Source organism: Thalia democratica, chromosome 7 (assembly GCF_965202585.1).
Source record: "Thalia democratica chromosome 7, ktThaDemo2.hap1.1, whole genome shotgun sequence".
NCBI classification, from domain to species: Eukaryota; Metazoa; Chordata; class Thaliacea; order Salpida; family Salpidae; genus Thalia; species Thalia democratica.
The window spans coordinates 39,877,829-39,902,415 of NC_139171.1; the positions used below are offsets into that span (position 1 = coordinate 39,877,829).

The following is a 24,587-nucleotide window of genomic DNA, read 5'->3' on the forward strand; positions in this document are numbered from 1 at the left end:
TTTGAGTCAGAATGGAGTACATAGATCCTTAGTAAATTGGTTTATCAGTTTTTTAATTTTTGGATCACAAAATTGCTCAATAATAATACGCTATCAAACTCTTTAACAATATACAGTGGAGTACTAGAAAGTAGTGTAATTGATCCCCTTCTTCTTTTAATCTACATTAATGATATTATTAAAACATTGACATTCAAAGCGATATAATTTTATTTGCAGATGATAATTTTAGTAAGTCTAATATTTTTTACACTTTTCTTTAGATAATATTCACAAACGGCTAAAAACAAGAAAACTTGATTTAAATCCTAACAAATGTAAAATGCTAACCATTAATAAAAACAAACCGTAATCGATTGACCTACTAATCAACTACATAACAATAGACATAAACAGTTAAAGTTTTTAAAGATTAAGGAGTATTCATATCTGAAAACTTTAAATGGAATGAATACATAAGTTAATTACATAAAGTTGCACAATTTTCATCTGATCAAATATTAAAGTTTTAAAATTAGTTCAGTTACTGTTCTGACAAAACTGTTTAAAATATACGTTTGTCTTAAGGTTGAAAATAATACAAAATTTGGTCCCCCTATTCAAAAAAAGACGTTCATAAAGTGGAGTCTGTACAAAAAAAATTTACTCCTTTTATATCTAATCATTTCCAATACATCACATAATGATTAATTTATTAAACTTGGATTGAAATCTCTAGGACAAAAAAGATAACTAGATTTATTAACGGTCTATAATATTATTAATGGTAAATATAAGTTTTTTTTTACCAATTTTTCCTATAATATATATCAGTTAAGAAGAAATAAAAAAAAAAGCGTATACATAGTTTTAAGAGCAGTCAGTGGCAAGGTTTATTTTTTCATAGAGCAAAATCAATGTGGAACAAGTTACCACAGGATGTAGTAGGGGAGCGTTGTATATTTTCGCTTAAAATTAAAACGATTTAATTTAAACACTATAAATATCAGTAAAGTTCAACAAATTTTGGCTATAAACAAAATTTTATCTCGTCTAATTTGACTAATAGTTACTTTATTTATTTTTTTTCCTACAGACTAGTAATTTTGTATAAATGTGTTAAGTTTTATAAACAATGCTTCTGGAAAATCATTTATTTGGTTGTACTTTCTTATAAGTGCATCTACTATTTATAATTTTAGTACGTACCAAGTTTTTGCTTTTTATGTTAAACGTTCAAACATAAAAATTAGTTCTTTATAAATTTAGCTGTGTTTAATTTTCTTTTGGTGTGTCGTGTTATTTGTCGCTCAGGACATGATGCCGGAGTACAACAATGCACAATAAAATATTATAGACAGATAACTCTTGGGGTCTATGTTATTAATATGCCTGAAATCGGAATCGGCTATACATATTGTTAAAATCATTTAATAAAACTTTTATAAACATTAGATACAACAAAAAAATTAATAATTTATTTTGATTTTTGGGTTTTTTTTTTCTACCTTTCTTTCAGTCTTTTGTTTAGATCACTATTGGAGTAATGGTAGAATTTTTAATTTAAAAATTAGTCCAACTAGGTAAAACTTACAGGTTAAATTGTAGAGTAAGACAGTGGTCTCCGCGGGTTACTAGTGTACTAAAAGTTTATTTTGGGATTAACGAGAACATACACGAAACTCATGTAGGTGGTATAAAAACTCATTTTGTTACTTACTTTAGATATTTAACACCTTCACTAAATATTCTGAAGAGAAAAAGATATTTGGCATGTGTAAGAGTTTTAAAACTTACACCAGATATTTTAAAAAATATTTGAAACTTACATTATAATGTTTCACGGTGTGAACCCATGAACAGCGTAATTTATTTTGGAGTGTAAAACAGCATCTTTAGGTTGCCCAAAAATCATACAAAATACGTAAGATGCACGAATTCTACTTATAGATTTAAACTAGAAATTCTGGAGTTTATAATGAAAAGATGATTTCCCAGGTGTACTTAGGGTTGTCTGAAAACACGGGTAAATTATGACAGATTGGTTCGAGACCTACTTAGCAATCACGTTTACTTTTGCATAACCTTCAGGTGAATGTAAATACTGTACAGTATTCGACTAATAAAATTTTTAAAACTTTAGTCAAATACTTTTGGCTCAGTTATAAAACTGCAAAATTTAGACAAGATATTTTGAAGCTTAGTTACAATATATATTTCTTATCTTACTCTGGCCGATTGAACTACACATATAATTTATTAAAAGGTCTTTTATTAGTGAGCTGTCAAATACACAATTTATTTTATTAATTTTAATTGTAATTATTTGGGCTAGGATAATAAGAAATGAAGGTTTAGATTATAAATTTCGAATATTTAATTGATAGAAATTTTGGTGTTGCTATTGTAATTTAGTAGTAGTGCTCCTAATTACATAAACAGGCACTTAGCAAAAAACATGAACGATCTGCTTAATCAATGCTATACTCCTAGATTTTTCTCAAAATCTATGCTAATAGTTCGTATGATTTCATAAGCGACACAAATTCCTGCCCGCTTTATATACAGTACACACATCTTTAAGCGCTTATTTTGCATTATTGTATGCGAATTAACAATGGCACATAACATACAAAATAATGTGCTGGTATTAAATCAACTCGCATGTTTAGTTTTATAAGTTAAACTTATATTAGTAACTCAGATATTTTTAAATGATAAAAATATTACCATTTATTGTGTAATTCCAACGTCAATACTTAAATACACTTAAATGTTGTCAATGTAAGTACGCACACCCCAACAACTGTGAATAGCTGATTTATGCGTTTTTTAAAGAAAAATATAAATAGTTAATAGTAAACAAACTTTGTTAGTAAGAAAAAGAAACAAACAAACAGAGAGTTTGATGACCAAATGTTTATTAAAATTCATTCCGCAACATAATATTCAAAGAACGTATGACCTAATTAGGAAAGCAATGTAATAAAATTTGACCAAGTTGTAATCTGCAAGGCTACTGTGACAATTCATCTAAAAACAAGTACCAGGTGGCCATTAGTATTCGGGTGACAAATCCAGAATGGCCGCAAAAAAAAAAGAACACTAAAAAATAGCACCTAAATTGTAATGGTCTAAGGGAGGAGGCCTTCTCTTCAGTGAACTGCAGACAGAAACCTGAAAAAAAAAATTTGAGATCAGCTACTATTATGATTTATTTACCATTAATAAACTTAATCATGTAAGTATGAAGTTAATGGGCTGAATAGGGATATTTATGAAACGTATTTCTATTATAAAAATTTAATATTGCAACTTTAATTAGTAAAAAAATGAACTTTATATTTAGTTCTTTTGACAAAATAAACTTAAAATAACCTTCGCGATTGATTTATCTTTCAGTAGTTCTGAGCTCTGGCTTCAACCTTTTCAGGCTGGTAGTTGCCTTGGTGGTTACCTAAAGTTATTGAAATATTAAGTAATAAAAATAATAATGATGTAGTAATGTATACTTAGTATGCCTTTTATGAGCTTTAATCTCAATCGTCTCAACTTTGCTTAACCATCAAATTTAACTACACAACAAATCTCACCATTGGTGTAGCCTCCTCCGACTTGATTGTAGTTCTCGCTGTAGTTGGCCTGGTAACCTTCGTTGGCCTGGTAACCGCCGTGTTGGAAGTTGTTGTACTGCTTCTGGTACCCGCCGCCGTTGTTGTACTGCTTCTGGTACCCTCCGTTGTTGTAGTTCCTCTTGCCCTTGTAGTTATTCTTGCCGTTGTAGGCGTAGTTGTTGTACATGTTGTAACCGTTCCCGTACTGGCCGTAAAACTGACCGGGGTACGGGTACGCTTGACCGAACATCCACCCGTCGTGGAACCCTGACAAAGTTTAAACTGCAATGACCAACTTTGAATTAATTTTCAATATAAAATTATAACTACTCACTTGGGAATCCATTGAAGGCAGTTCTTCTCTGGTGTTTGGGTTTTGAACCATCCTTTACTTCAACCTGTCAATTTTTAAAACAACATTACTTTTAAATTTTTTGGCGCTTAATTAGTTTCTATTTTTATAAGAGATTTCAGACAGCTGAAACATTGAATATATACTAATAATAAAATTAAAATTAAACATGACATATAAAAAGATATCTAATACTACAAATACTTTTTATCTTTTAACATTTTAACCATAAAACTAAAACATTTAACATTTTATTTTACAAGATTGTAAATATTTTTTAGCTGTTATACTAAAAACAAATATTTAATTGAAACCATCTATAAATCAGAAAATGTTACAATCATAGTTATGAAGTATGATGTACAGCTTTTCAACATAATTATCAATAGTTTATCTTTTAAACACCTTTAATCGTTACTTCAAATTAACAAAGCACGAGAACACTGTTTGATTAAATTAATTTAATAATATATTATGTTATAAAAGAAATCGGTTTGCTAAAGTAAAAACTGGAGCTTCATAATATAAGGTATAAATGCTAATTTGATAGTATTAAAATCAGTAATACAGTTAGCTAGAACAGCATGATATAAAAAAAAATAAGGAGTGTGGAAACTTAATGTTATATATTAGAAACTTTTACATTAAAATTTCTTTGGTTATATGGAAATTTTATTAATAACAACATTTTATCGCATCAATATTTACAGTCGGTTGTGACAGAATTAAAATATTAATTACTATTTTAAGCATCGCTTTTAACAATATTTTGAATCATAAGACATGCAAAAAAATTGTTTTAATACTGTACCCCTCTACTCAAACAGTTGTTAAGTTAGTTCAAGTGTAAATTACAAATTTTAATGTTAATGAAAACTTGAAATAATAGACTGCTTTAACTCTCAAGTTCAAATGAATATCAAAATATATGTCAGTAATGAAGCATAATAAATCATAATTAGCAGGATTTGTACAAGTTATCATGCGTAACTTTTTCTCAATAATAGTTACAAAATCAAACTGTTGTAACAGCAGATCTTTTCAAACTATTTACGCAAAACTGTTAAGGCCATAGGGGGGGGGGGGGGGGGGTCCGACTTTTTTTTTTACAAAAAATAACTTTGGCTTTTATATGAAAGCTTTAAATACAAACTACAAGCCTGTTTTTATAAAATTCAAAAATATAATTTAACTTTTGAGATATTTTATTTTTTGTAAAAAGTTTCCGATACAAACGTATGGACCGCAAATTTTTCGGGGTCAATTTTCTCGGAAATTTAAAAATTCACTAAAAACCTATCTCCTCCTTTATTTTTTGACCTAGAGACTTCAAATTTTCAGGAAATGTTCCTTTTAATATTTTGAAGAATCTGAATGTTGGAATTTTTGAAATTTTGAAAAATAAAAATTTTATCCACAAAAAACTAAAAAAAAGGGTAGTTTTTTGACAATAATTTTTTTTTTACTCAAAATTAAAAAAATTCCTACAATAGATCTCTTTAAAGTTTAATGATACACATTCTGTAAAAATTTGAGAAAGATTACTCAAAAAATGAAGGAGGAGATAGATTTTTAGTGAAATAGTCTTTTTTCGCATTTTTAGTTTTCGCCTTCCATAAGGAACCTATTGAACGCCCTTTCTTTGATCGCTTATATCTTAAAAGTTACTTTGAGTTTTTTTTAAGCGGTTAAAAGTGTCTGATAGCTCAGATTAAATTCTACAAAATAAGATCAAGTTGTAAAAAACAAAGTGGACCCCCCCCCCCTATGGCCTTAAAAAAGTTCATTATAATAATCAATAGTCAAAATATTATTACAATAGTATAAATTAAATACTTACTTCACGCCCATCAATAGTGTGCATTTTACTTTCTTTAGCCAAGATAGTTTTGCAAGCTTCCAGTTCTTTGAAACTGACAAAACAGAATCCTCTTGGCTTCTTGGTGGTACGGTCAAGAGGTCTTTCTACCAAAGTTACCTACACATGTTAGACAAAAAATTACTACTGTATAAAAAAACTACATTTATACCTAAATAAGTTCTTTAATTGCGGACAAAATCAAATATGTATGGATTTAAATCAACACATCTCATCAAATATTGGAAAAAATTACCTCACCAAACTGAGCAAAGTACTCCTTGATGACTTCGTCGTTGGTTTCGGGGTTGACGCCTCCGACGAACAACTTGCATTCCTTCTTCAAAGCCTTAGCCTTCTTAGCATCGATCTTGCGCCCGTCAAGCTGATGGTCTTCGACCGCGAGGACTTTCTCCACACAGCCTTCCTCCTCAAACACGACGAAGGCGAAACCGCGAGAGCGCTGAGTGTGCTGGTCTTTTTTGATTGACACCTCCTTGACTTTGCCAAACTTCTCAAAGTATGCTTTGAGGCCCTCTGTGTTCAATATTTTTATTAGGATAGTTTTAGCTGTATTATACTCTTAATTAGATACTCACAATAACTATATTCCATCAAACCCATTTAGATAGTAATTATAAAAATACCAACTGCAAAACTCAATCCTAAATGTATTTGAAAATAAACTTTAGACATTACATAGTTATTCCAAAACTTGAATTATTGTATAACTAAAGCACTTAAATTAACTTTACAACATTGAAAAAACATTTCCAGCATTTTTTTTCAAATTAATCTAAAATGAAATTGAATCATTTAAGCATTAGAAAATTTGAAATACATTAAAATGTGATTATAAGTTTTCAAAATTTCCCATCACTTCTGTATATTTAACTGTTTTATATATACTTACTACACATTTTTTGCAAAACTTTTATCTTTTAAGATAATAATTAAAGGTGTCAACTAAGGGGAATGCTACAAATTCCAAATTTTAAAGATTTTATTTTCAAAACAATGTTTTACTTAAAAATAGAGATCATCAGTTAATATTAAATACTTATATTTGAAATATATTTAAATAGGATTTTATAATTAACTGATGAACTCTTTTTTTGAGTGAAACATTGTTTTGAAGATAAATTTTTATATTTTGGAAGTTATGCACATTTTTTATGATGATTTTCAATTACTCATTTATTTAAATAAAATGGGACCACCTTTGAAACAGACAAACAAAATTGAATAACACAACTTCTGTGTCAGTCTTATTTTGTGGTATTTCAAAAACATTAAAAGCAAAAAGTAAATGACTGTAATGTACAAAAAAAACCATTCAACAAATCAAAACTAAATATTTTTTTAACTTGATAAACATTAAACTAACCTAGTTAGTTGTTATTTTAATTTTAAATCAAAATAGAGTGAGTGAAAAACATAATAAAACAACCGATTAAATATTTAAAACTGTATGACACTTCGCTGTATTTTGTAATAAAACAAAAAAATATTAAATTAAACCATCAATATTACATGCATCATAAGACAATCCCCTTTGATTGACACTATTAAAAATAATTATTTAAATTTATTACTTAACTTAAACAACTTTTAAATACTATTTCAGTTTTTTTTAATAATTTAATTGCTAACTTCATACATGACTCGTAAATAGTTATTTTTAATTATACATAAAATATTAGAGTTTGAACTAGACCAGGGTTTCCCAAAGGAGGTAATACCTCACCTGTATGGGTGATTTTAGGTTGCAATAATTAGTGAAAAAGAGAAGAGGCAGTATTAACTTTTTTGCACTAAGGCAGTTAGCTATAATTAGTGAGTCAGCAACAAATATCCTGGGTTTAGTAATGAAGAGTAAAAAAGGAAAAAAAGGTCTGAAGTATAAATGGGAGATAATTGAAAGTTACACAAGATATTCTGGGGGTTTATAATGAAATGGAACAGTAGTTATTTTATTTTTTTGAATAAGTTTTGGAAACCATGAACTATAAGGAGATTTATAAAGTGTATTCGGCTACTAAAAACTAATATATTTGTTATCACATACTACTCAAAACTTATTTTGAGATTCTAAACAATATTATCATATGATAGTGTTATTATTTTTGTGAAAATCATACAAAATAAGTATTCAATATAGTAAAACTTTTTATTAAACAATGTAAAAAACAGGGTTACCACTCGTTTTTAAAAAAAAAATATTAAGGTTTTCCAAATTTCTTCCAGGTTTTTAAAAGTACGCATTTTTGGGTCTATTTTTAGTTTAAAGTTACGTTTAAGGTAAGAAACTGTGTTAAAAAGTATAAAAACATTGAAAAGATGCTGTAAAGCTACTTTAAATATGTTTTTTGATACTAAAAATTTTTGATGATGAAAAATTTTTTTTATTTGTATGATAGTTTTTTGAGTCAAATCAAAATTTTACAACTGAACATGACAAAATTGTTAAAATTCCAGGTTTTTCCAGGTTCTTTTAGTGATTTTTGTTCAAAATTCCAGGTTTTTCAAGTTTTTTTTGCCTAAATTGTCAAATTCCAGGTTTTTCAAAGTTTTTCCAGGTTTCCAGGTAAAGTGGCAATCCTGAAAAAATTAGTACAAATTTTTTTAAATTTTTTAGTTAATTGGTAAACATTTATTTGATTTTGAAACAAAATAATTGATTGCATAATTAAAATATTTCTATATTAACAAAACGTGTCTAAAAATACAAAAATTCTGTTAGTTGAAGACCATTTAATAAAATAATTAAGAACATAACAACTGAGCCCTCTTTTATAATTAAAATAAACTAGTATAATATATACTATTTCTACAGTGCAAAAAAAAGAGAATACAATATTGAACCAAAAAAGTGATTTAAACATTTACAAAACTAAGAATAGTTTTGTATAAGACATAGGAAAAATACACAAGAAACTTTGCAAAGAAAAGTAAAATACAATTTGAATAAAAAAACTTGATGAATTCATAAATAAATACAAGATTATCATTAGTTAAAAGTAGGAGAAAAAATATTAATACTTAAATAACTTTATTAAGTTAAGCTTATTAAAACTATGGCTTGATGATTATTTCATTTTATTGAAAAGCAGCAAATATAAATAATAAACTAATTTAATAGTGCAGAAACATTTCATGCATATTGCTAGAGCAATAACTGTGGTACTTGAAATTTATTCCTATAATCACGATTGCAACTATTGGAGGTTTAAAATAAATGTGAATAAAACTAACCAGACAAAAATATTTCTCCAAGCACAATTTACCTTAATTTTGATTTACTTTTTGTGTAATTATACAGTATAATATTTAGTGAAGATTTGAAAGGAGGCCAAACATTCAACAAAAGATTCTTTTTTATGCAAACATATGTGAGCTTACTTTTGAGAAACTATTTGATTTCAAAACAATTAAAAAACAGTTTGTATACTTAAGAAACAATACAAATAGTCAAATAATTTAAATTAAAACCATGTTAAACTAAAGTACTATTTCATTAAATGTTACACAAAAATATATTTAGACTTATTTTTAACATAAAAAACCATGTCTTAAAATAGCGGAATCAGCCAAATAAGAAAATTAAACTGTGGCTGAGACCTATTCAGCTAAGACTGGAGATGGTTTAAGAGAAAATAATCTCAGTACTAAGAACTTCTTTTTACACTAGCAAGAATTACGTCTTGTATTCCCTCAGTGTGGCTTTTTACTTACTGCTTGACAGTTTACTTTGCAGCCTTTTGGTGAATTTTATAATTTACATGAACTATAAGAGAGAAGCACATTGTACTTCTCAAGACTGATTTTCTGTTCAAATAGAAGTTTGAACTATTATAACAAAAACTCACCATCTTTGGTTTGCCAAGAAAGACCTCCCACAAACATCTTCCTGTAAAATTTTAATATTTATAATATTTTTACCATATTGGTTGTACTTATTCTTAAAAACTAACTAACTATAATATTGATTTTACCTGATAATTATGGAACATATTAAACTTTCATGGAAAGTTCATAAATGATTTACAGGAATTTATTGTAGCTTAAGAGCTAGCAACTGAACATTTGCAAGGTTGCCAACCACTCTTTTGAGACAAAAAAGCAAGTCTGAATGACGAACAACTAGCCTAACATAAATTACAACAAATTTGCCCTAGTTGGCCTAGGTTTGAAAATTTTTTTTTAATATAGATTAAGCAAAAAACTGAATAAATCAATCACAACCTAAAATACCTGAAAACACTTTAATAAAATAAGAGGACTTTATGAAAACAAATTTAAAGAAAAACTGGCCAGAAATTTTGAAATATTATCTAGACTAGCAGAGTTTGTTAAGTCAGTTTGAGTTTTTCAAAAAAAATTAAAACTAGCCTGGGTTTTATTTTAAAAATTTCATTTTAACAACAAAGTAATTTTGTTTTTTTATATGAGCTTTTCAAACACTTAAATAAAAATTTTTGAAAAATAATAATAACACTCTATTAAGCAGAATTGAAATTTTAAAAAAGTTATGTTGTGGTCAAAAAACAGAGTGTGAATTGACATTATCAGTTTCTGAACATACCAGTGTTGCACTCGCTTTTTCAAATTTTTTTCCAGGTTTTCCAAATTTCTTCCAGGTTTTTAAAAGTACAGTTTTGGATTTATTTTTAGTTTAAAGTAAATTTCGATATAAGAAACTGCATTAAGTAGTATAAAAACATTGAAAAGATACTGTGAAATTACTTTAATTGTGTTTTTTAATAAAAAAATTTTTGATGATGACAAAATAATCTTATTTATATGATTGATTTTTTGTGTAAAATCGAAATTTATTAATGATATTTTAAAATTATTAAAAATTCCAGGTTTTTCCAGGTTTTATGATCAAATTTCTAGGTTTTTCATGTTTTTTTTTTCAAAATTTCTCAAATTCCAGGTTTTTCCAGGTTATTCTTGCCCTAAATTGTCAAATTCCAGGTATTTCAAGGTTTTTCTAGGTTTCCAGGTAAAGTGGCAACCCTGACATACAAATTACAGTGTTGAGTAGTTTGTAAACTTTTTTGAAGTTTCTAAATTTCTTCCAGGTTTTTGAAAGTAAAAGTAGTTAAGTCAATTTTAGTATAAAATTAAGTTTAAGGTAAAAAACTATTTTAAATGGTGGAAAAATATTAATAAGATATACTAAATGTATTGTTTAATAAAAAAAATTAAAAGATAAAAAACAATTTTAATCTTATCTAGATTTTATAATTTTACAAGAAAAAAATTATTTAAAATTCTAAATCTTTCCAGGTTGTTTAAAAACTTCTTAAAATTCAGGTTTTTCCAGGTTTTATGGCAACCCTGTAATTATAAAGCACAAATATAGGCAAATGTAAGAACAAAAAAATGCAACTGAAAATAAGTAGAAACCTGCTTGAATACAACCAATAACTTAAAGCTGTCTATATTTCAAATTTAAGAGGAAATTGTCTTGTATAGCTTTAAAATTTGAGTCAATATATATATAAACTAATACATGACTATAAGTATATATGACATATTGTGTCAAAGTTAAACCTAACCCAAAGCATATAAAACAAGATAAGGTTCTTTACCTGAAAAGGTAAATAATAGATTTGGTAGTAAAATCGATTTTTAATATACTTCATTTCAACCAATTAAATTTGTTTTTTTTAAATTTAAGCAAAAAAGGTTTAGTTATAACAAACTTCAATTTTAAATCTATTTCACACAATTAAAAAACTAAAATTATAGCTTCTACTTTGTGTCTTACGAATTGACTTGGATTATACTTGGTGTAATGTTAAAAAAAAACATTACTTAGGTATCTCTCACAATTTTACCAATTTTTTTGAGAAATTTTTTCTAGGTTTTCTGAGTTTCTTCCAGGTTTTTAAAAGTACATGTTTCTGGGTCTATTTTTAGTTCAAAGCTAACTTTGGGCTAAAAACTGTGCTCAGTAGTATTACAACATTAAAAAGATATTGTAAGCTACTTTAAATTTGTTTTTTTAATAAAAAATTTTTGATCATGACAAATTTTTTTTATCTATATGATAAATTTTTTATGTTAAATTAAAATTTTACTGCTTGACATTTAAAAATAGTTCAAAATTCCAGGTTTTTTAGCAATTTTTGTTAGAAATTCCAGGTTTTTCAGTGAACTTAATTCTCAAGTTTTTTAACCTAAATTGTCCAACTTTTTCCAGGATTCCAAGTTTTTTGGCAACCCAGCTCTCAAGTAAGTATTATTTGATTCAAATTAAAGCACTGGTATATTTAATAGAAAAAAAAGTAATTAACTAGGATGATGTTTGCACCAATATCAAGCTGAAATTATATTGTATTTGATGTGTTTTTTCACCATAATTCTAGGCTTAAAAACCATGTTTCAAGCTCACTAAGTTAAATCTTGCAAGATACTTTGTTTTAAACAAAATATATAAATACAAGTAAGAATTAATTTTATCTATTATAAACTAAGATATTTAAATAATTTTATTTTACAATATCATAATTAATATGAATTATTGTACTGATGTGATTGATGTTAAATAAAAGTAATTATACAATGTATTTTGAAAACATAATTTTTTTGTTTGAAATTATGGTTAAGACATCAAATATAACATAATTTCAGATTGATATTGGTGCAACATCATCCTGGGTAATTACCCAAAAAAAATAAACTATATGCAGTGATTAATTCTTAAAGAGTATTTAAATAAAGACTTAATGAATGCAAGATAGGTTGGCACTATTTGAAAGAAAATATAAAGCGTAAGTGACAATATACTTAAAGTTTATTCATATTAGCCTGAGAAGTCTTGAATTCATGGAAAAATTATTAAAACATAGTAAAAAGAGCAAAAAAATGATGAAAAAACTCTTTTAAAACAAGCTAGAACACAAAAAAAAAACATAAAAATAACAACAGGAATCATAATGAAGATATACTTAACTACCAAGAAAGTTGGTTGACTATAAAGTCTTATAAACTAAACTGAAATTCCAGTTGAAATTCTTATTTAACAAAAAATATTGAGTCAGCCTGAGTTTTTAAAACAATTTGGAAGAAAAACTAGCTAGAGTTAGCCTGAGTAACCTAAATGATTAATGATTACATCTGTTTACAGTAATTACTATAAAAACCTAAATATTTGAAAAATCAAAAAACTACTGACATTTAAACCTACATTTTATCATTTTCTTCATAAGGACTGTCAGCTTTTGGACTAGATGACTCAGTGGTGTTTTCTTCTGAAGTGCAAGGTTTTGTACTTTCAGCAATCTTAAGATTTTCTACATCTAAGCTTTCTGGTTTTGGGCTTACAGGTTTTGGCTCTGATTCTGAATTCATTTTTATTCAAAGAAAAGAATTCAAAAATTTAAATTATTATGTTATTTAAATTTTAAGATAAATAAACCAGAATGTTCCTTTTAATGGGACATTTATAAATTAAGCCATTTAAGCAGGGAAAACTTAAAGTTTGTTATTGTAGACGTTCGGTATTCATTTAAAGTAAGAATTCTTTAAAGTTAAATGTAATATAAAAACTAATTTGAATTTAAATAAGTTAAGTAGCACTTGAAATCAAAAAAGTAATGTTAAGAAAATTATTAATATTTTTTTTGACTGGAAACAAACTTAAAAATTATCTTGTATCTTCTAAAATAATATTCACTTCTTTCGTAAATAAATAGACACGTGTTCACAAAAATAAAATACTTCATTTAAAAAGAAACAAGATTTGTAATCTTCTTTGGCTTTTTGAACTTTTTGGCTATTAAATTATGAAAAAAGCACTTTGAAAATTTTCAATTTTTTATTTTATGTATTTCTTATTAACCCTTAAAATTTTCGTAATATGCTTTTTATTGTTTGAAAAAACAATAACCAAAGATCACCTCTTAAAACTCCTTTGTTTAAACAAAACCTACTACTTTTGCTATCAAGGTAAAGAATAGTTACTAACACCAAGGAAGATTCGTAACAATATATTTATTAAATAATCGTAATCTAATTATCATTCAAATATCTAAACATTATTTGTTTGTAGTAGTATTTTTATATATATAACAAAGAATCAAATTTTTCTTTCGTTATTTTAAGCGATTATTTAGGTATTTAGGTTATTATTAGGGTAAAACTATTCAAAAATTGTCAGCTAAAAAGTTTGTTAATATAGATCCTAACGAAACGAGTTTATTAAAATACACAATACTTTTCTTTATTTAACTGACAAATGTTTTTCTGTCTTTAACAACTATTTTATTAAATGTTAATTGTTTAAGACAGAGAAACATATGTCAATTAAATATAGAAAACTACTTTGCAAACTTTTTTTAAAGTTAAAAAAGTATGTTTGATGTAAACACGAAAACAATACATTTAACTTATTTAAACAATCGAAGTAAAAATTTTTTTTTAATGAAAATAGTTTAATAGTCAAATTTTTTTAAATTTCGTTTCAAGTTTTTTCTAAATGGTGGTCTTGAAATATAAAACGAACAAATTACTTTAAAAGTATATTTTAATATATATTAGTATTCCTTATTTAATAGTTTTAAAACACGATAAAGAAATTGCAGCTTTAGATGTACAAAAAACCTTTCGGTAATTGAGCTACACAGTACACACTACATAAATTTTGAAAATAACGTTAGCTTATTCCAGGGGCGTGTTTTGACTGGCTTTTTGTTTACTGTGCGACCTCTAAAAATTAGTAAAAAAATTGTAATAAAAAAGCAAAAAATACAGTTTTCTTTAAAACTATTTTACTAAAAACTCATATATGTCTGTTGAATTATTTTTATCAAGTTGTTTTAATACTTTAATTTTTTAACGTAAAATTTAGTTAATACGTTTTGCTAAAACGACGTAGTTTTACAATTTTATTTCTGTAGAAAAACAATACAAATTATATAAAATTTAATAGTAATGCCAAGAGCACACTTGTTAAAGTAACTTTGATTCGAAATTAGCCAATCGAAATTAAAAAAAAAAGTTTAATGATTTTACACATCCTAAGGCAGGGTTCGGCAGGCTGGAGGTACTCGAGGGCCAAATTTCGAACTTGAAACATGTTCAGGTGCCGCAGTTTAAGTTTTAGTCAGACATTTAAAACTATATAGTTTTGGTCAAAATTTTAAAGTTTCCTACAATAGAATTGTTTATTATTAAGTTGAGTATATACTAAAAAAGTTTGAAAAAAATTGTTTAAAATTGTAAGAGAACATAGATTTTAATGAAATAGTCTTTTTTTGCCTTTTTAATTTGGTCTTCCTATAAGGAATCTATTGAGCTCTCCGACTTTGTACCCTAATATCTCAAAAACTAATTTGAATTTTACAAAACAATAAAAAGTAACTGTTAGCTGATTTAAAGATCTGTAAAATGAGTTTAACATGTAAAAAAGTGCTTCCCCCTATGGCCTTAATATACATGACAATTAATAATACATTAATTTATACTTGAAAAAAGTAAAATAATTGATTTTATATTATTTTTTATTTATAATGATGTCTTTAATATTTCCTTAAAAATCAATTATTAAATGCAACGAAAAAGTTATTTGATGAAACGTTAAAAATAAACTAGTTGTTAAACAAAGTACTTAGTGTGATTAAAAAAGTACCTTTTTATTTAAATACTGTAGAAAATTTGAGATTAAATTCGAAACTATTAAAATGTGCATTAATAAAAATTATTCAATAAGTACTAATTTAATAATTTACAAAATCCAAGAATAGCCAAAGCAAAATGAAAAGTATTTTAACAGAAATCTTAGATCAGGGTTTCCCAAACTCATTTACTAAATCGCCCCCTTTTCAGAAGCTTAAAAAAAATCGACCCCCCTCCCCTCCATGATTTTATAAAGTAATTTTTCTCTTAAGTACGCACTTTTGAGCCAAAAAAAATGTGTTCGAAATGTAATTTAGTCTGGTATTTCTTATGCACGCACTTTTGGGCTGTGTTCAAAGTAATTTACAGGGCTTGAGAAAATGATTTACAGTTATTTTCTTATAAGCCCAGTAAGGTGTATTTAAATACTTAATTATTAAAAAGCCATGTGTAATCTGTAATCAATTCTGTTTAAATACACTTTTGAATTGTTTTAAAACTAATGAAACCTTTAGGTTAGTGGTGGACAACTTTTGTAGTCAGCAAGTCATATTTCCTAAAGAATCCTTTCTAGTGTCGACTTTTTAAAAAATTTACTTGCAGGTTGCATAATTTAAAAACTAACATATAAGAAAATTAAAAAACCCGAGCAAAATTGTAATAAAATGATTTAGTATTATTAGGATCTAGGAAGTGCTATTGTGAACTGAAAACCTTGAAAGCGTATTTCAAAATATTAAGTATCAAAACAGTAAAATTTATTTTTTTGCACAAGTTGTTTTCAAGTAACTTAGTGGGCTGAAAATTGACTGGATCTGAACCGTACTTTACCCATCTAAAGTCTTAACTGAAACCTGACATTATAACAATCTCTCATTTAACGAATTTCCGACATTTAGCAGTTAATGCTAAGTAACTTATTAAAGCAGCACAATATACTTAAATTATTTTATAAATAGGCATATTTTAAAATTACTATACCAGAGATTAAAAAAACTACAAAAGAATGAACAGTTTATTTTACACATAATGAAATAAATATTGAAACATCATTGCTGATCTAGTTTGAGGAAGTTTGACCGACTGTTTGATTATCTCCCATGAAAAGTGGCTTTATCACTAGCTTCTGTTAGTGCAGTTAAATTTTTAATTTCAATGCTAAGAGATATTATAAGCAAGTTAGTTGTAAAGTTAAAATTTAATTTTTTTAAACTATATGTTTTGTAGTAGAATACCATGAATTAGTATTTGACTTGGAGTAACCTTTAAAAACTAAACCTTAATTCTAACAGTTTTCTTTTTCTTTATATAAATTCAAAAAAATAAAAACTAAAGGTTTCACAGTTAATTCTGTGAACAGAAAGTAATCAACTAAAAAAACTTTTATTTAGGTTAAATTTTTTTTTTAACTGGAGCAGTCTTTTTGATGGCTTATTTAATTCTGTTCAAAAATGATTTTTTCTAGCTATCAGCCTATAATAATTTAACAAAGGAAAATGGTGAAAAGTTAAAAGCTAGGGTTTAACGATTAAGATAAACAACACATTTTAATTGTCAAAATATTTTGAACTAAAATAAAACAAAACACAGTAGTACTAATAGTTTAAAATTCCTTAATATATAGTTTTTTTAGCAATAATAAATCAAGTTAAAAAATAAAATTGACTTTAAGAATCTTTTAAGTGAAAAATTTAAAGTCATTTTAAATAGAGACCTCAAATCTATACTCTTTTTAAGCAATTTTTTTTTTTTAAATAAAAACTTTGATGGTTATAAAGATTTTTTTATTTATACAAATTAATTAAGTAATAAGAAAAATCTGTCAAATAAATATCTTTAAAACAAATATTTTAATCACTATTCTATAAAAACTTTCAGTGTAATGTAAAACGACAAATATAAACTACATAATTAACCAAGTCAAAAAAAAACTATTAATAACTTTAAAACATAGACCACTTAATAAATACACTAGACTTCCGCTTGAGTTCGCACTTTGAACAAAATCAAAAAGTGCGAACGAACTCAAAAAATCATTATCATTTTTTTCACAAAATGGCAAATATCAATTTGTTATAACGCAATAATGTTATGAATAAACATAAAATCCACTAAAACATAAAACAAACATTCATTTAAAAAATAAATCTATATATGCTATTAAATACAATAAAGATTTTGTTTTATTAATACTTAGTTAGTAATATATAGACTTTATTTAGGTAAAGTATAAGAAAATATAAATTTGCACTTTTTTTTGGGTAAAGTGCGAACTCAAGAGGAAGTCTACTGTAATTAATATTCATTAGGCATTAAGCAAACCTGTTGTAGAACAAATAACTTAACTAAATTGTTAATATAAAAAGATTACTTAAATACAATACAAACCAGGTTAAAAAAAATATTGAAAAAAATCAAATAAAATAAAAAACCTACATAGATAATGTGTGCTGTTGAAGTATAATCTAATGTGAAGGATGAGCTTCATGACTGCTTGCAAGTTTTTCTATATCTGATTCTAAATCAGTCAAATAAAATCTCAAGTCACCTCCTTTACAAATATCTAGATTAGATCTTTTGCTCAAGATGTTGATAACTGAAATGAAAGTTTTCTCAACAACGTAACTAGAAGAAAAAGCTATAAACAACAATCTAACTATCTCCCAAATGGTTTGATATTTTTGCCTTAGTTTTTGTTGAGTCCAAAAGCATTCATATCGTTCTTTGGGAAAATTTACTTTAAGTTCAAGGTCAGTTTGTAAGTCTGAGAAGGTTTCCTGTAAGTCAACGTTTACTTCAAAAAGATCTGCTTCGAAGGGATCCATAATCCACTTCGGGACGTTTAATTGAAAAACGTCAGTGAATCGTTTATGAATATCACATTAAGCTGTTCAAGATGAGTTGAAACTACTTCTACTTCACATTCACTTATTTGAAGTTTTAAGTTTTCCAAACTTGCAAACTGTGAAAACTGATCATTTTTGAAATTTCTTCCATACAGTTGAAGTTGGTTTCTGAAACTGGTTATCTTAATTTTTACTCTCACAAGGTTAAAGTTTTTACCTTGTAAAGTTTTGTTCAGATTGTTGACCTTACCATACAAGTCTGACATGTAAGCAATGTCTTTTTTTTTAACAAGATTGTCTGCCAATACTTTATCCTTTTCAGAAAAAATCAATAGCTGAATCAAAAAAAGCCAAAAACCTTTCTAGAAAGTTTCCTTTTGATAATCATCGCACTTCTGTATGCATTATCAAATTTTCAAAAACCTCATCCTTGTCATTGCACATCTGTTTAAACAGACGACTTTAAAAGCATGCCTTTTTATTTTGTTGACAGCTTTTACCACTAAGTTTAATGAGTCATTTTAACGGACACTCAAATTTTTTGCAATTAAACGTTGGCGGTGTATAACGCAATGAATAGTAAATATATAAGGGTTTAACTATTTAAAATATGTAATTAATCCACGATTCTTTCCTATCTAAGATTGAGCACCATCTGTTGCAATTCCTATAAGATTTTTTGAAGAAATTTATTTACTTCAAAATATTTTTTAAATTTTTTTTAACATAAGCCTTCCTGTGCTATGCGTTTCCATTAGTTGGGAGAACGCTAGTTATTCGTTTATTCGTATGTTGTATCATCAACTATTAAACGCACGCAAACAAGAAAAATACACATGTTATACATAGACAATAACTTAGATTTTTACAAACCATTTATGATCCCAAATAGCATATATGTCAGGTTATGAAAAAGTGAGAGGGATTCCGATCGTCTATGACCTATGTAGTTGTTATCTGAAAAAAATATGAATAAAAATATGTTATTTACTTGAAAATAGGAGACGAGCGTGAAATTGGCTTGAATGGCTTTTTTTGTAATTTTTTTAAACAAAACTTTAAAAACAATTATTTTCAAATTATTTAATGCTAACTTGGAACTTTTTATTTTATTCTAAAGAACGTTCTTTTGCTTTGCTTTTCACAATAATTTCCATCGAATTAGGGTTTGACTGTTGTAGTGTGGCCCTTTAAAAAATTTGAGTTTTTTTCTATTTTTTAATTTTACAAGTTTTTCTCCAAAAATAATAATTTTTTTTTATTTTTTTTTTTGTAACATACTTATTGAACTAAGTTTAAACTTGTAATAAATTTTTTTTTCTAATTTTTTTATACCATAAGCCTAAAAAAATTTTCAGAAAAAATCCAACTTTGCACGATTTTTGATTTTTAGGTTTACAGACTTTTATGCAAAAACATTTTTTTTTTGATAATTTTTATTTTTAACAGACTTGTACATAATGTTACTATACTTTTTTCCCAATTAATTATTGTGTTTAGAATATATGACCCATACAAGTTTTACCTAAACTCTTAGCACTTGAGCAAGAAATCCCTCAAATAGCTTTGCTAAGAATTTGGGAAAAAAAATTCCAAGTTAGCATCAAAGAATTTGAAAGTAATTGGTTTTAAAGTTTGGTTAAAATAAAAATACAAAAAGAGCCATTCAAGCCAAGTTAACGCTCGTAAATAGGAATCATAAGCACTTATTTTTTTTTTCTATATTTTACGTAAACAAAATGGAATTTTTTTGTTTAAGTTTTAACTCAGGGTCAAATATTTAATAGCAAGTTAAAATTAGTAAAATAGCAAGATAGAAAGTAAAAATTTTATGACTGCCCAAAGTTTTAAAATCGCCCCCTTTTCGCCCCTTTACTAGTTACCCGCGGGCCACGTGTTGCCGACCCCTGTCCTAAGGTTTCCTTTTTGAACAGAAAACTATTGACCAATTTGAATTTTGTTTTCAGTATAAAAACACTAAAAAAAACGTAGTAGATTTAGGTTTAAAAATTTAATTGTTTTATCAAGTTGTAAAGAGTAGTTAATATTTCTTACTAGCTTGTTTTTAAATACTAAATTTATTTTTGATTAAAAATTCAATTTCAAGCTAAACTATTTTCATTAAAGCTGTTTGACTAAGTAATTTATTAATATTTCATTGAAAATGTTTCTATATTATTAAGACAACTAAAATACTAATTTTTATTAGTATTTACTTCATATTTAATTTCTTATATATAAAATGTTTAGTTATACATGATAGCTTCACAATGTAAGGTAAAGTTTTCACTTTGTTAATAATAACAGAATATAGGTTTTTATTTTAAGTATTTTAGTAAAAATAAAATAACTGGGTAACTTTATAAAACTTTGCATTTTGTATATTTGGTATTTTCAAAATGTTTATAGTTTAAACATTTATATGTACCTAAGAAAATTTTAAACACTTATTTTATAGACATTTATGTCATTTTTTAAAGCTTATAATTAAAAGCTATTGAAGAAAATATTCTGTTTTTGAACAAAAAAAGTTCTACCCCACTGAAAAAAATCTAAACACGCATTCACATCTTCGATAAAAATAGAAAAACTTAAAACAAAGTTTACCTTTTTTTGTTGTAAGTGAGTTTTCTTATTTTTTTAAGATACCAAACATCTACATACACTACACTCTAAATTGACCTAATAAACAGTTGTTAAAAATTAAGACTTGCTTTTCAGATCAACGGTTGCTTTGAAAATATATCTCAGTGAGTTCTGAACACTGAGTATGAGTTTAACAATTATTATTTTTTAAATTTAATTATTACGCTTGCTCGACTAATCTTCGTTAATTAAATGCAACTCTGCTTCAGATGGTATAAGAAATTTGTAACAACTACAAAATATAAATACTGATTTTATTCGACAACTTATTTGGTTTTTTAAATATATTCTACCTCTAAACGTAAAAGCATTTGTGTAATTTATTTTTGCAACACAGCACGTAATACTTTTTTCTATCTTTTTATAATCTTTTACTCAGTTAGAGTTATATTAATTGGCCCTGAACTTTATCAAAGCTTATTAAAAGTCAAAATTTTGCAATACAAAAACGTAAGATACGCATCGGAAAGTGTTTGATCAGTCATTCAGGCTAGTCTGTCTGTTGTTTGGGGTATACTGACAATTCCCACCCGCAATCATTTCCCTTTCAAAATTTTTTTTAACTTTCATTACCTATTTCCTTTATTTTCTAATATTTTTGTTTTGTTATCATTATTTTTTTACTATCACTGCTACCCCTAACACTTGCTCGGTAAGCGTTTTTCGGGTTTGGCCGGGTGGGATATGATCGGGGTTGGAAATGATCGGTTCCCGTTGTTTGGTAACCGAAGTAAACTGAAGAAAGAGGTTTAATTGATCAAAACCTGCTTTACTTCTCGATGTTTGTAAAAGTTACAGAAATAACTACTTCTACATTTTATAATTATTATTTTACTAAAGGTATAACATAGATACAGATGAAATTTTAACAGTTTATTAGAAGTGAATGTTAAAAGAGTTGAATTTTCACGTACAGTCTTCTTCCGCCTAGGTACGCACTTCCAGTTGTGTACGTTTTTCTTTTTTTTGAAACAACAAGCTCTGTATTTAAAATGACAAGATTATAACACTTATTTATTAAAAAAGGCTTAGTTTACACATTGGTTACATTTATCCAAGCCGAAATTATTTTTTACAAAATATTTAAAATGTCTTTTGGTTTTTTCTAAACCATTTAACATTATATGTTACTACTTTTTACATTAAATGTGTAAAGATACTTAACTTGTATAACACTACAACCAATTGAACTTTGAAAAGCTGTTTTTTGAGCAAATAAAATATTTTTGTTCCTTGTAGTCTTAAAACTATTAGTTTTATAAAATTGAAACTATTCCACGCATAACAAAAGTAGATGGAAAATATTTTATCTCATTTGTTTGTTTAAACTAAAACACATTAACTGTTTAAATAACACTAAAAAAACTAGCTCGATCTATAACTTTAAATTAATAATTTTTATAAATAATATATTGCTAATATATTTACTATTATTTTTTTAATTTAAAATTAGCTGCACTCTAATAAATTATTTCTAGATATGCACATGGATTATTATTTGGAATAAATACAAATTTTATAACTTTTAATTGTAATAATTAAATTTTATATTTTTGAATAGTACTTTCAGTTTTATTTGTTAATACCAACCAACTACACAACCTTAGGAATTTTTAAATCAGTATTTAACAAGCTTTAGATTGTATCTCGTTTATTGGTACTGACCTCCAAATACATACTTCGTAAAGAAAAATAATTTTAATACTTAAGCTAGGATCTATTAAAAACGTTTACTTTAAAAAAATTAAGTAAAGACTCTCATAAACTTTAGTGTTCATTTTATCGTAAAATACTCAAGTAATAGTTTGATAGTTTTAATAGTTTATAAAAACCTGTATGTTATTGCAACAATTTAAAACACTTTAATAAAAAAAAAACTTTTTTTTTGTTATTATCATGACCTTCCATTATAATAAATAACAAAAAGTCTCCTTGACTTATCAGCTTACTATTTTATTACTAATTTAATTTTTGTATTCAAGTTGTTAAAAAATTTAGTCTAAATTCTACAGGGTGGGTCAAGTGGCTTTGGCTAGTTCAAAAACGGTTAAAAATAAAAAATACAATTCAAAAATAAAGTTTATTGAAAATAAAGGTAATGAAAATAAGGACTAATTTAAACTTTTAATTTTCATGTGATGTCCCTTTCTTCGAATAGGAATTTAATTTCTTCTCTATAAAAGTTACCGAGAAATATAGTGTTTTCTGAAGTAACTTTGCCTATTTTCCCAAAAAAAAGTCTTTAAAGCATTAATACTTTACTTACACTTTAAAACTAAACTTCAATTTTGGCAATAAATAATGAAAAAATATACTAATTTGAATTTTATCCCGTACGATTATATTAGAGTTGGAGAAACTATGGACGTTAACCATAAATATGCGGTCCGCAATGTTTGCTTATGTTATAGCTATTAATCAAATAAAACGAAAACTTCTGATTAATTTTTGTTGCACGAAAAAATTTATCAAGCAGCAGTTATAATTACTCATATGTACGCATTAATTTACACTGAAATAATGAAATTTTTTGACTAGTTAAGATTTTTTAGACTTTTTAATACCTAACCTGCTAGTTAAAACTAATTATCAAACTGAAAACAAAAAGTGCAGATAGATTATGATAGCAAAATAAAGTAAAAAATTATCTATTCATGAAAAATTATGTTAAAAAGTTTGCTCGTTATTAATAAAAGGCCAATGTAACAACTTTTAAGCAAAAATGCATAAAATAATCATGCAAAGGTTAATAATATCGTAACTATGCATTTGTAAGTTTGTTGTTTACGTCAACTCAAATGTTGCATAAAAACCTAATTTTCCATGAAAACTAAAAAACCAAAAGTAGCTAGTATTTTTTAACTTGTACAACTCTGCAATCGTTGGAAAAAGTCTATGTTTACTGATCATTACTCTATGATTTTTTTGGTGAATCCCTAAAAAGTTCAGATGAGACACCAGTAATTTATAGAATTAGTAAAAGAGGAAACAAAAGAATTATTATGCGTGAAGATTCACCTAAACGTGAATGGCTTGTTTTGAAGTTTACTCAGTGTAACTTCGCTAGTATGATTCTTAATGAAAATAGAACTCTTTAATAAGTTTTAAAGATGATCTGAGTGGAAAATATACTTCATCTAGTATTCAAACAAATACAGTCAAAGAAAATGGCGAAGAAAACAAAAGTGAAGTTCTTAATAGATCTGGATCTGCTGATGATAATTGCAATTACTATGGTTGATTATTCCAATCCTAGGTATATAATAAACAAAAAAAAAAAGAAGACTGAAAATGAAAGAGTAGACTAAACTTTTTGAGCCTTGTGCAAGCAAAATAGAAAAGAAACAAACTTCAACTTACTTAAAATCAAGTTGAAACAGCAAACAATTCCTTGTTTGAAGAAATCGAAAAGTAAATATTACAAATTACAGGACATGACATTAAGTTTCTGGACAAGACATTAACAGGTATCCGTGTTGTGCGACTCGATAACCGTAAGGTTCTTCGTGCATCAGGTCCTAGGACCAAATATTTTGAGCGTTTTTTATCGTTCAAAAAATTCTATAATTACAGTTCGTAGAAGGCTGGGTTGAAAAGATTAAGAAGCGACCGACATATAAAACGAAAAAAATCGAGTACAGTATTCTGAAAGAAAATTTCTT

General features: G+C 26.4%; 1 protein-coding gene across 1 annotated transcript; it reads right to left on the reverse strand.

The window, feature by feature from the left end:
* Positions 1-2,821: 2,821 nt before the first annotated feature.
* LOC145840385 (RNA-binding protein Musashi homolog 2-like) lies at positions 2,822-13,252 on the reverse strand. The gene is made up of 8 exons (XM_082947631.1): positions 13,005-13,252; positions 9,673-9,713; positions 6,060-6,340; positions 5,786-5,923; positions 3,928-3,991; positions 3,573-3,860; positions 3,358-3,436; positions 2,822-3,156 (listed from the first exon to the last, which is right to left on the reverse strand). The coding sequence occupies exons 1-7, from the start codon at positions 13,166-13,168 to the stop codon at positions 3,378-3,380; spliced, it is 1,035 nt and encodes a 344-aa protein (XP_082803757.1). The 5' UTR covers positions 13,169-13,252; the 3' UTR covers positions 2,822-3,156; positions 3,358-3,377.
* Positions 13,253-24,587: the final 11,335 nt, after the last annotated feature.